Source organism: Hyalella azteca, unplaced genomic scaffold (assembly GCF_000764305.2).
Source record: "Hyalella azteca isolate HAZT.00-mixed unplaced genomic scaffold, Hazt_2.0.2 contig10249, whole genome shotgun sequence".
NCBI lineage: Eukaryota > Metazoa > Arthropoda > Malacostraca > Amphipoda > Hyalellidae > Hyalella > Hyalella azteca.
Window position 1 is genome coordinate 275,874 of NW_025940295.1, and position 14,070 is coordinate 289,943.

The window sequence follows — 14,070 nt, forward strand, 5'->3', positions numbered from 1 at the left end:
ATGAATGTATTTAAGAAAATTAACAAATTTAGTCAACAGCAGTCATCTGGTATAAAGCAAATGTATTGCTGCACCCCAATATTGCTGCTTCACTATATTTCAATCATACAACACAATTTGAAATTTTTTAAAATCAAATTTGGTAGTCAAACGTTTCTAAACAAGAATTGGAAAACAAGAGGCAAGCTTGATAAAAAATAATCTGATGAGCAACAAAATACCGAGAGAGCATTGACTCAAATGAGCGTAGACTGCAAAAATTTTTTGCGGGCCACAAGGGAAGAAGTATAAGATAAGAATAATTATACATACCTATATAAAAAATGAATAAAATAATGGTAATACGTACGGAGTCGTCTTTGGCGTAGGGCGCGAGGCAGTCTGCAATGTCCCCCTGCAGGACCTTCTCAAGACGCACCACCAGGAACACGTCAGGGGAAGGGTAGGATATTTCCAGGATACAAGTCCTGCTCAGGGTGCTGATGTCCTGCAATCATGAACAACCATAGTATCAGTTTACCGCTATCATATTTCCAGGATGCAAGTCCTGCTCAGTGTGCTGATGTCCTGCAATCATGACCAGTCATAGTATCAGCTTTCCATCATCATGTTTTTCACCCTTGTATGACTGCAGATATCCAAGTGTACGTGTACAACTATAAATACACTGGGCCCGATTTAAACGTAGTTAAGATATGCAGCCCGACAATGAGTAATATAATAATAGATGAAGAAATTTTTATGCTAATGATATAGTGATAGAAACAAAAGTGATTACATCTCAAGTGTGAAGAAGGTAACTAAATATTTTATTCATCTTGATTTAATCACAGCAATCAAACATTTAGTTCCTATACGCATTTGTTTATAATGAAATTATTGTTGTTTTAATTTATATCTTTCAAACGTAAAAAAATTAACATTTCATTAATGATTGACTTTACTAAGATCTTTATGGGTCTCGTAGCAAATAGCTGTTAAAGTCAGCAATTTTGACGCTACTTCGCTCACTCTTGTATTTATATGCATCTGCACTTCACCTGGTAAGGTATATGCGTCTGCACTTCACCTGGTAAGGTATATGCATCAGCACTTCACCTGGTAAGGTATATGCATCAGCACTTCACCTGGTAAGGTATATGCATCTGCACTTCACCTGGTAAGGTATATGCATCTGCACTTCACCTGGTAAGGTATATGTGAAGTGAGCATCTTCTTCAAAGGATCAGGGTTCATATCAAAGCAGAAGTTCTCCGAGATTTTCTTCTTCTCTCTGAGGTCGTAGAGAGCCAGGGTCGCGAACACGGGTTCGATTTCAAGCTCAAGTTGGAGTTTGATGCATTTAACCTGCGCAAGAGTTATTGTTCTGATCAATAAAAATATTATAAGAGTTCAATTCATTTGGCAAGTACAATATTACTTATTTCGCGCCGTAATTATAACTTGAATTCACCTTAGCCTAAGAATTGAACAATTCAGATGAACAGGTTCAAAATATTACGCTCAACTACTTAAAAACTACAGATAATAATAGGTAATAATAACTAATAAAACTAATAACTAATGATAATAACTAATAATTAATAGCATACACAGTTACCTGTATTCTGTGTCCTGAGTGTGGGGTGGGTGGAGGAGGAAACACCCTGCGCTCGATGAGATCTTCTTCTTCTTGTTCGGGGTACAGCAGCAGCAGCGAGTCCTGGCACAACATGAATTAGGAAAAAATTTTACTATGAAATTTAGTATAAATCTCAAGTTGTGAATGTACTTGATTGCATCATTCCACAATGCTAACTTTAACATGCTAACTCTTTTCAAAATCCTAACATAAACTCCTTAGTATACAGTTTTATCACAAGCTGCTGCAACCCACGTGTCTATTAGCAGCTCTGGCTTTTTCGTTAAGGGCATCAGTCTGATGAGGCGGTGTTGGCTGCAGCAGTGACGGCAGGAGAGGGTCGCCCTGACTGTTGCGCAGGTCAAAGACACTTGAAGCCCAGCTGCCCCTCGGCGTGTTGCATTCTGACCCCACCACAGTGGCTGGTCCGGTGGGTGGTGCACTCACCACGCTACTCCCCACTGAGATGGTCGAGTGACGGGAGCTACACATCGACTCAGGCAACTGTGGCCGGGATTCTTGTTAGAGAAACGCCACTGACATAACTTTATTAATAGTACAAGTAACATACAATAGAGTCTGATTATATGCTAAGTTCAAGGGCCTGTACTAAGAAGCCTGTACTAAGAAGCCTGTGCAAAGAAGTTTGTACACTAAGTGAGCAACAAAAATGCCTCTACTTTGTATCCACTATGGTTGTGATAGGGCACAACAGCTGTCCTCAAGCTAATAATACATATTATATAGAAGGATATAAACACAACCATCTACCTTAAAGTCCTTAACCTACACAAATAATCTGAATGGAAAAATTAATTGAAGAATAATATATTCTTTTCGAAACACAGGCCAGTATAGCTTTTATCACCTTGTAGTTGTCAGCATCATCCATGGCTTGGTCTGCTTCATACTCAGGCAGTGGCAAACTTGAGACACGCTCCAGCAACTCAGCACAAAAATTTCCCTGCAAAAAAAAAAATTTCAAAATTACATTTAAAATTTGTTTTAGTGTTTTAGATGTTAAATTGATACCGTACATAATAGGTTTACTTAGGCCATGAATACTCATGCAAAATTCAATGAGAACATCTCCCCAATGACATCGTTGGCGCTCCAAGTATGAACGCGTTCAAGAGCAGACTAGATAAAGCCATGGAAAAATATATGTTCAGATTTGAAATACCTAGCACCATATCGAACCCAGTGGAAGTCTAGTAGCTACTTGAAACTATCGTCAGTCATGAAAAGATCCGGTCAAATGAAACGATATTAGATCGTCTGTGAACAAGGTACGAAAAGGAAAAGAATCAGCGACAGGCCACTTCAGGCCTACGTTTCAGCGCCGAGATCAATATGTTATGTTATATGTTATCTTATATGAAAGAGATATCAAGAAATAATATTATTAAGAGAGAATATTCTTGCTGTGGAAGGACCTTTCCTTAAGTACCTGCATGGAGCCAGTGCGGCCAGCATAGGAGCTTGAGTACTGGAGGTAGCGGCGAGTAACATGGATGAAATCTTTTGAGTAGCACCGCACACATTCTCCCACATGAGCGTCCAAAACTTCACTGTACATAAAATAAGATTTTTAGCACGAAAATATAACAATTTACTGAGAGCAATAACAGAAAACAAAACAAATTGTGAAATAGTTCATCAATAACACAGTTGAGAGATTACACTACTTATGAAAACAAAGAGATAAAGAGTTTAACAAGCAAACAGTGAAGTTCAGGGTCATTAGTTCAACACAGTAGTGGTATGAACTTTTGATAGCAATCTAAGACCTGTTAATCTAAAACTTGAAGAAATAAGTATCAAACCTTGGAAGTGGCAGCAGTGGTTGCAAGGTCCTACAAGGCCAAGCAAATGTTGAGACAGTGACATCATCAGGCGGAAAGCACAAGACGCTGATGTCAGGGTCACGCTCAAGCTCTGACTGATGACGCTCCAAGAACTCTTCATAGTCAACTGAGTCTATGCTCTCCACCAGGCTAAGTTGCTGCAACATAGTTCAATGTAAGTCCAAATGCAAAGAAATTTAAACAATCATTGCTTAAAAAGGGTAAATCCACTCAATAAATTTCTCAAAGATGAATCATTCTAAAAACAAAATCAGATTCCTCAGGCTAAATATGAATGTATTACAAAAGACAAACTAATTTACATGTTGATATTGCTCTACCTGAAGTTGAATGAAGGTTAATACATCTGTCATAAATCCATACATTTCAGGTTTCTCAAATGCAATCCTCATAATTTACTTAATTCAAATAAATAGACAAATGCTTAAAAAAAATTCTTTATTATAAATACATTTGAAGGATGCAAATGTAAAAATTCAAACAGGAAACTAAATTAAATACACACAATCTAACCCATTTAACAGTAAAATATAACTCAGTACTCACTGCAGTGAGTGACAGAGAGTGCATTTTCTCGTCGATGAAAACGTGAAGTCACGGACGGACAGACGGACAGACATGGTGAGCACAATAGTTCATTTTTTCCATAAATGAGAAAATGCGCTAATAATAAAAATGATTCATTAAGATTCATAATTTGTTAAGCTGATCAGATAGGTACGCAGGCCCAGGTGAACAAACAATAATGATGACTTACAGATGCAATGGTTGAGTTGCTGGGTGATCGGTTTGGTGCTGGGGGCTCTTGTCCTTGAGTGGCAGCACTCACTGTTTTACGAACATCAGCAGCATGTTGTCTGCACAAACAGGCATGTAAGTCACATGTCACATGTCACAACAGTGTCACATGTCACATATAATCACTGAGCAAATATTTTGTTATCTAATATTTCTTTTTCCAGTTGCCAAAAAATTTTATTCCTAGGCAAAATACATGATTTTGAGACTATACATTAAAAGGTTCACCTTCCTATCTGACTCTTCCCCAATGAGTAATCAGCAGATGCTTTAAATTTTCAAAAACTTGCATTTGGACATTTCAATATGTAATTATTATTGAGCATAGTGGTTAATAAAGGATTTTTTTACACTCAGAATATTTATAATTGTCTGGGGCCGTATTATCAAAACTTCGTAAGTATGCAAAATCAACTTACAAGTGGCGTTGCTATGACAACGTAATACTAGCGGTGGTATTATTAAAACATTTGAGCAGGAAACATTTGCGCGGGAAAAACATTTACGCTTTATTTACGTTTTTAGCTAAGACTTGCGTACGGAAGTTTTGATAACGCCAAAATTAGGGTGTAATTACGTACCACATAACTTTTTTGTCGTAAGTACAAAAAGTTACGAAGTTTTGATAATCCGGCCCCTGGTCTATTACATAATTTTATTTGATATCCTATGGATCTGTCAGTGTCAGATTCTTATACCTAATCTAGCTATTTACATCATTGCTACAGCTGTTCATTATGCACATCATCTTCTGTGACATAACAGTACTTAGAGTGAGTAAGTACCTTCCGCACCAAGCACGGCAAGTATCTACTTTTAGGGCCATGACCAAAGCTTTCCTGCCAGAACTGCAAGATTTCCACCAGATGAATTACCTCCTATTTAATTATTAACAAAAGTGCATGATCAGGCAGCAAGATTCCAAATGTATTGAAAATTCATCAAGTTTGAACCACAAAATTTCAGAAACAAGTAGGAAAATTTCAATGATTGCAGCAGCTGCAATGCAGGCCGCTGCTGGGCCAACAGCAACATTGAGATTGTCAACAATGGATGCAGATCATGCAGTAAATAGCTGACCTGCTGTGCCCTTATTTAGTAACCCGTGTTTCATTACCCAACAAAATTCCTAATTTTAGTAGCCATGTGTTACAAGGTCAGGCTGGTCAGCTGCCTGCTTCAATTGGTATAGTCAGATGGGGTAAGAAAGTACCAAAATCACTAACAAGCCTGTTGCATCTATACCATGAATAACTAAAAAACCCTAAACCTATCACAAGGTGTATTTATGCAATGGGCTTCTAAGCTATAACTCAGACATCCAACATAGTTTTCTGTACAGATTGAAAAAAGTGAGCTGGTCCCATCTTACCCCACTAGGGTAAGATGGGACCAGGCTGGGGTAAGACAGGACCAACAGGTAATTCTTATGTTACAAAGTTTTTAATAAAAGTACAATTCTGATATTCAATATTATCCATCTAGAAACACATTATTTGATTAAACAACCACTTGTTACTGTTTTGTGTTGCGGGAAGTCAACTCTAAAATCAGTCACATTGTGGTTGTTGTCACGAGAAAACTTTGTTAAGCCTAGTAATGGTGGGTTGGCTTCAGGGTTGGCGATTTTTTTGATTTTTTTAAAAAAATCAAAAATCAATTATTTTTTTTTGATTTTTTCATGATTTTTTTGATTTATTTGATTTTTCCAGCTTTTTTGCCTTTTTGAGGTGTTATTTTTTAGGTTGCAATTAGCCTACTAACAATAACAGTATATGGATCATAATGGATGGCTAAAAAGGGCACTTATTGCCTGCAATAATGACCAACAGGCCAAGGTGGTGTTTCCCACTTAGGGATTTTTGGGTAAACAATTATTGATAAGTCTATTCATCAGCTTTGTAAAGTTTGTGAGCTAAATATTGACAATATGAGCTAAATCTTCAATATGAGCTAAATATTGACCATTTAACTTGCTTCAATATAAAAAAACACTTCAGGAATGCAGATCTCCTAAACATTGAAGAGCCACATAACAGATATAGGTAGCTGACAGCACAGTGCACAGCACTATCAATAGATCTACTAGTTTTATGTCCTATAAATCTACCAGACTCTACCAATTTATTGGAACCTAATACACACTAAAGGCAACAAGTTTATATACCAATTTGTCATTCATAGTACATTTATACTAAACCATGAATAACAATACCTCAATATAAATTAAAGACTGCCACTCAATATTTTTCAATATATGAAAAAATCAAAAAAATCAAAAAAATCGAAAAAATAAAAAAAAATCATGATTTTTTATAAAAAAATCAAGTGATTTAATCACATGATTTAATCATTTTGATTTAATCATTGCCAACCCTGGTTGGCTTTGGTTCATTGTAGAGCACTGCTAAATGCTTCATGTATATTCCATTAGTGTCATAATGTCATTGTCTGAAAAATTTATCAAATTGGTAATAAAACCAATGCATAATAACTTGAGTCTCAGACATCATATGCTTTCTTGCTAACTGCATTTGTAGTGCACTTCTTCAAACATAGCTCATGCCCTCTCACTGAGTTGTGATCATAATTATTTTTCATGTTTTACACAACGACTTTTCTCCCAGCCAATGTTGCACATAGTTCTGCAGCTCACTAATGGGAAGAGACATCCCTATTTTCTCCATCCCTTTAATGCAATTTAAAATAGTGCACTAAATTTCTCAAATTAAAACAGCTAACAAGTTATAATGAAGTTTGAGCAAAGGATAAAAAAAACAAAAGATGAATGAAAGAAAATGATGATGAAAAGATGAAAAAAAGAAAATAAAGCAAAAGATGTACTGCACAATAATATATTCATTTAAAAACTATTTTTGATAAACCATAGGGTAAGAGAGGACCACTTGTGTGGTAAAACAGGATCATTTAGTGGTCCCGTCTTACCCCATGTCCGGTCCTTTTTTACCCCATTTTAGAATACAAGTCATGCAGCGATGGTAGAAGGTAGGAATGCCTAGTATGTCTCAAATGTTGCTTATTACTTGAGGTTACCTGCCTACATCCACAAACCTGGCCAAATAATTTTTTGTCATTAGACAGAGCTTATTTCCCAAACAGGGTTAACTATTTTGTGAGCCTTCTTTACATAGGTTTTCTTTAAAAATTAGCCAGAAATTCATTATTTGCAGAAGAGGGTTGAAACAAACACTGAAATGACAGGCAATGATTGCTCTAACATATTCTTTTGTCAAATTGGATTCAGTGCAATTAGAATGCATGCCATGGGCTGGTCCTTTCTTACCCCATGAAGCCTGCGATCCTGCCTTACCCCATTTGACTATGCCAAAATCAACATACCTATAGTCATATACTGATTAAGTCAAGTCTTGCTGGGCAGAGTTAGAGTAAACACACCATATTCCAACACTTTAAGGACTTAGCAAGAAATGAATGGCTATAAAAAGATCACCGTATGAGCAACTCGAGTTCTGATTGCTTAACGTCACTCTCGAAACACCACACTACGTGCCAGCAATGATGAAACGTCAAAAACTGTTGCCATATTTATTTAAAAGCCTTTAGAATTCAAAACTAACAAAATTGTGTGTGTCTAATTCCGAGCTGTGTGTGTCTAATTCCGAGCTATATCGTAATTAGTTTTTATGTGTCTAAAACCGTCTCTTAACTTAATCATCTATTAATTTATTTACCACTTAAAATCAGTAAATACAAGTATACTTAAAGGATTCCTAATACATTCACAGACTTATTTAAAAGTCTCAAACCATAATATTCTTTCTACACAAACATTAATCACTATTTGGTAGAGCAAGGTCAATTATCAACTTTGACAAGTTTTTCAATGTTCTCACTGGGTGACGTGGACTTTCGCTCTGAGGATCTTAACATTTTAAAGCCAGACCTAGTGTTTTGCGGAAATCTGGCGTGCAATAGTATGACGTCAATATTTCAACCATCTACGCATGTGTGGAACTAAGACAAAGCTTAATATAATGGAAAAAGTTGAGAAGTATTGGAATTACCCACAATGTCAGAATATGGTGCATTTACCCTACTTCAATTTTACTGTAGTTTACTGAGTTCAGTTCTGTTTACAAAATAGATTGTTCAATTGAATTGCAAGGCCAGCAATATTGAAAATTAGAGTAACAGTTACAGATGGCATGTACATTAATTATTAATTAATAATCATTTTACATTGGTATTAACATCAGTCATCAGACAAATTTTCCATCTGTGACCATAGGGTAAACGCGGTGAAGAGGAGCAGATTGCTCCTCTTGCTTAATCTTAGATTATTAGGTTCTTGCTTTTCATTCCTGGCACTTTGGTGTATTGCTTACTTTAGGTTATGCTTCCTAATATGGTTTGCTCTTTCCATTTAATTTAGGGCTTTTGTGACTGTTATTATTAATGAATGTTTCCTTCCCTTGTATTTGTTTCAGGTGTTGTTGTTCTCCATCAATAATTCACTAGTTAGAGCATGCAACTTTATGCTATGTCTGACAAGTTCAAGTGCTTCTGCCTTATCCTCATGTTTAAAGTGTAGCATGCACTATTAAAAGCCTTGGTTAAGCTTAGTAAGCATACCACTAATCACGCTTAGTGATCCTTGTCTGCACATTATTGCCTGCCTCACCCGCACCCATTGCCTGAAGCTCATTTACACTGGAAGTCATTGTCAACCCGTTCCTGCTTGCTGAGCAACTTAGCTGCTCCCTAAGGGAGAGTTGCTAAGACTTGATCAACTCAAGAATAATAGGATACCTGACCTTTTTAAACTCATGCACTTAATTTACTGCAATAAAGCTTGCTTATTATTTTGTTACCTGTTTAATGTCACCTTGTCCCTGTTTTGAATTGCTTTATTCACTTTCCTGATTGCTGTTACATTGAATTTGACTCATTACAGCTATTAGATCTCGTATCAAGTGTTTGCCTTGCCATACTGTGCTTGCTTTTCTTGTCTTGCCATGTTGCTTGGACATTTGTTCTGTGTTCTTGCTGATTTATGCATTATTGCTAAACGTAATACTGCAGTCACCTCTCCGGGATTTTCCTCTGGAGGGTGGTTGCCTAGCTTATCCTGTGAATGATATTTGGTGCCTTAGGAATTATCCTGTAACAATGTCTCTTGGTTTTGTTCTTAGTTTAAGTATAGTGTTGTTTGGGAATTACCTGTTTCATTGTCCCAAATTTGTTCTCGGGGTTGGAGGTAGGCTTAGCTAGGTATTGTATCTTAGGGTGATTGAGCTAATCTTCACATAGCTTTTGTGAACCCCTGCTGACCGGACCGCAACAGCGGTATATTCCGACATCGTGGGTAATTCCAACACTTCTCTAGTTTTTCCTTTATATTAAGCTTTGTCTTAGTTCCACGCATTTGTTGATGGTTGAAATAGTGACGTCATACCTTTGCGCGCCAAACTATTGCCAAAACACTAGGTCTGGGCCGTCTGGCAGGAAAATGTTGAGGTCCAAAGAGAGACAGTTCACGCCATCCAGTGAGATTATCAAAAAATGTGTCGAAGTTGACAGTCGACCTTGCTCTACCAAATAGTGATAAACTGTTTGTGTAGAAAGAATATTATGGTTTGAGGCTTTTAAATAGGGTAAACGCGGTATATTCCGACATCGTGGGTAATTCCGTCACCTCTCTAGTTTTTCCTTTATATTAAGCTTTGTTTTAGTTCCATGCGTTTGTTGATGGTTGAAATGGTGACGTCATACTTTTGTGCATCAAACTACTGCCAAAACACTAGGTCTTGGCCATCTAGCGGGAAAATATTGAGATGCAAAGAGAGACAATGCACGCTACCCAGTGAGATCATTAAAAAATGTGTCAAATTTGACAGTTGACCTTGCTCTACCAAATAGTGAATAACTGTTTGTATAGGAAGAATATTATGGTCTGAGACTTTTAAATACGTCTGTGAATATATTAGGAATCCTTTAAGTATACTTGTATTTGCTGATTTCAAGTGGTAAATGAATTCATAGATGATTAAGTTGAGAAATGGATTTAGACACATGAAAACTAATTCCGTCAAAACTTGAATTGGACACACACAGATCGTTCCAAGCTGTGTACAAAAATTAAAATTTGCTTAATTAAAAGCTTAATAGTTGTTAATTAAAAGCGTAATTAACCCATTAATGCCGAGCGGTTCCATTTGGAACCAGCGGAAAAAAATGGATTCATAATAAAATTGTATGGTCAAATCAATATACTAGTGGATGCGTAGGTTTTATACACATCTTGCACATGTTCTGACAACGTTTGGTTCTGCTGCACCGACTACTCCCTGCTCAGTTAACATTAAAAGATTGTAAGTACCGGGTGTCAGACAGAAGGGCTTGACATCATTGCAGAGAAAGGTAAGTAGTTCGTTCTAAGAATATATTATTCATAAGTTAGATGCAGAATTTTATCGATAAAGAGAGTACTTTTAATTCTGTATATGGTATTACGTGATATAAGGTTTCTAAAAGTCTTTTGGATCATGAAATATTTTGTCTGGTTCCAAATGGAACCGCTCGGCAGTAGTGTAAGCATTCCGGTCATCTCACTTTCCCAGTAGATTTTTTTTGTGATATAGTTATGCATTGTATTTCAAAAACTTGTTTGTACTTAGAAATTATTTATTTAGATCTTAGATCAACAGTCTTTCTGTTATTTGTTAGTGAACTATTAAGAAACATACTGCGATTCAGATTACTCAGATGACGCAGCCACTAGCAATTCTGCTCGCCTATCAAGAATAGTCATTGCAGCAACAGTAATCACCAAATGTGAAAACAATGACTTTTGATAGAGAAGAAAGTCAACTGTGGTCATATACTACGACATATACGAGGCTAGCCCGCGAGATTTCGTTATAAACTTTGGGCAGCAGATAAATCAGATGATATTTTTATGCAATTGAAGCCAATCGGCGGATCTAATAGCAAAAGAAGCTTATTCATGGGCTGGAACATGGATTGGTCCCATAAACATGATACAATTGGTCCCAAGCCAACATATTATATATGATATCTATTCTGGTCTCATTTGGCTTCTCAAAAAACACTTGAAAAAAGAGAATGGCTAGTGCGATAAATTTTCAAAAAGATCGGTTAGGAAACGCAATAATGCAGGAGACCCTAAATAAAACAATCAGGGTCTATAGTGCACCCTTCTACTTCGATCCTTGATGAAGTGCAATACAACAATCAACCAACATTGGCCAGCAAAGAGACATCAGAAGCACTGCAAATGCAGTGCTTCGTAAACAATGTTGACAACGCACCCACAAACATTCGTAGAATGGGAAACCTTCCTATTCATTTTGAATGAATGGAAGCATTCTATGCTAAAAATTAAATTGTATTCTGCCATGATTGATTTATCATCAGTATTGTCCATTATGAATACGTATTATCCATTATGCATAACCTTGCTTGATTTACTATCAGAAAAAGTGTTGTTTGAAGAAACATTATGTTAATGCCGAGCGGATCCATATGGAACCAAGCTATAATTTTTCACATACAACGAAAAATAAATATATGAACATATTTTTTGTTTATTACCATCACAAATGATAATATTCTCACAAGGAGCCAAAAAAAATTCAGTAAATAATTATCATTAATGGGTTAAGTAGTGTTCAATATTCATTAGTGTTCTAATTCAAAACCATGTTGTATTCCAATACATCTCACACAGCGAACGGAATTCGAACACGTGGATGACGGCATTACATATCAGTAGAATTTGAAGCGCGGATGGAATACGCCTCACCACGTGCCAAATATAGCCACACACAGTGACGGAATATAGGGATTTGGTAGGTTTGTATTCTAAAGGCTTCTAAATAAATATGGCAACATTTTGTGACGTTTCGTCGTTGCTGACGCATAGTAAGGTGTTTTGAGAGTCACATAAAGCAAACAGAACTTGAGTAACGCATACAGTTATTTTTTTTATAATTTTTCATTTCTCGATGCATCCTTAATGTGACGGAATATACCGCGTTTACCCTAAGTCTGTGAATATATTAGAAATCCTTTAAGTATACTTGTATTTGCTGATTTCAAGTGGACAAGTGGTAAATAAATTAATAGATGATTAAGTAAAAAAACGGATTTAGACACATAAAAACTAATTCCGACAACTTGAATTGGACACACACAGCTCATTCAGAGCTGTGAAATTTTTACATAGCTCATTCCGAGCTGTGTGCAAAAATAAAATTTTTCTTAATTAAAAGCTTAATAGCTGTTAATTAAAAGCCTAATTAAGTAGTGATCAATATTCAATAGTGTTTAATAATTCAAAGCCCTGTCGTATTCCAATACAGCTCACACAGCGATCGGAATTTGAACACAAAGATGTCGGAATTATGTTTTACTGTATTAGTAGAGTTTGAAGCGCGGCCGGAATTCGTCTCACCACGTGCAGAATTTAGTCACACACAGCGTTGGAATATAGGGATTTGGTAGCCTAGGTTTGCATTCTAAACTCTAAAGGCTTTTAAATACATATGGCAACAGTTTGTGACGTTTCATTGTTGCTGGCGCCTAGTGCGGTGTTTTGAGAGTCACGTAAAGCAAACAGAACTCAAGTAATGCATATGGTTATTTTTTTATAGTTTTTCATTTCTTGATGCGTCCTTAATGTGTTGGAATATACCGCGTTTACCCTACGTAAATTCAAGAAAATGCAAGCATGCAACCTAGTATGGAATATATCTACTTGGCGAGCCGCGACTGAATTTTTATATGCGCGATCTTCAACAAACGTTTTGTTTATTTGTTTACATTACGATGTTTATGTTTTTTCTGCAAGATATTTTTGGCGGAAACGGTAAAGCAATGCGGACTGTGGAAGTTGAAAATTTTATGAAATGACATGTTTGCGAAGTGCAAACCGTGATTTTTTAATCAAACAAAAATTTATGACATTCAAGCCGCGAGATTTCATACCTACTGAAATTATATGATGTTAGAGCCGCGATATTTCAGACAAAAATAGGACTTTTCCAGACTAGCATGCAACCAATTCCCATCATCATCATTGAACAGAACACTGAACTCAGTGAACTGACTGAAGTGACAACTGCGTTTGCATCAACTTAGCAGCTAGGGAGGCTGCTGAATCCTGGGCCTGATGCCTGAGCAGAGCTGAAGTGTTGATGATAAGACTCTAATAAGAGTGTATGATATTAACAGTGATTGAAAGTTGAAACAGACACTAATCACACCAAATTCACTCAATTACATTATTTAAGGAACAATGATAAAAGAATCACCCACCTTGACAGCCTTTGAGCAAACGCTCTCTGGCTTATAGACGACGACATGTCAGAATCTATTCTGTTGTCATTTCGAAATAGTGGTAGACTGTTGTCAGTCACTGTTCCCAACTTCCCCTAGACAGATAAAAGAAAGTAGCTGAGAGGGTTGTATTGAAAACGTCTACAGAGGAAGCTTGCAAGAGGTACAAGTATGGAGCAGGTATAAAAATATCTAAGCAAGAGAAGAACAAATGGCATCCACATTTTTGGGCCGATATGGGGGACAACGGTTTGGCAGAAATTTTATAAAACGCTTTACAGCACTCATTACATGCATAACTTTCATCATTAAAACCCGATCTTGGAGCGGGTGTTCATCTCAATTATTAAACACGTTTTTTCATTCATAATGCGCTCATTACTCACACGAGTTTTCGGAATTACGTCCCGTTAAGATTTCGTGTGGTTGAATATTCAATGG

General features: G+C 36.6%; 1 protein-coding gene across 6 annotated transcripts in view; it reads right to left on the reverse strand.

The window, feature by feature from the left end:
- The window catches only part of LOC108675055 (dedicator of cytokinesis protein 7), a 54,602-nt gene extending 40,803 nt beyond the window's left edge, over positions 1-13,799 (reverse strand). For 3 of the 6 annotated variants that reach the window (XM_047882344.1, XM_047882345.1, XM_018163038.2), the window contains exons 1-9: positions 13,609-13,798; positions 4,247-4,346; positions 3,448-3,626; positions 3,072-3,192; positions 2,490-2,585; positions 1,877-2,125; positions 1,601-1,702; positions 1,186-1,347; positions 350-487 (exon numbers count right to left, since the gene is read on the reverse strand). In XM_047882344.1, coding sequence (XP_047738300.1) covers positions 350-487; positions 1,186-1,347; positions 1,601-1,702; positions 1,877-2,125; positions 2,490-2,585; positions 3,072-3,192; positions 3,448-3,626; positions 4,247-4,346; positions 13,609-13,655 — 1,194 coding nt within the window. In that variant the 5' untranslated portion in view covers positions 13,656-13,798. Of the gene's footprint in view, positions 1-349; positions 488-1,185; positions 1,348-1,600; positions 1,703-1,876; positions 2,126-2,489; positions 2,586-3,071; positions 3,193-3,447; positions 3,627-4,246; positions 4,347-13,608 lie in introns of all 6 variants that reach the window. The other 3 variants (XM_047882346.1, XM_047882343.1, XM_047882347.1) reach the window with 3 other exon arrangements.
- Positions 13,800-14,070: the final 271 nt, after the last annotated feature.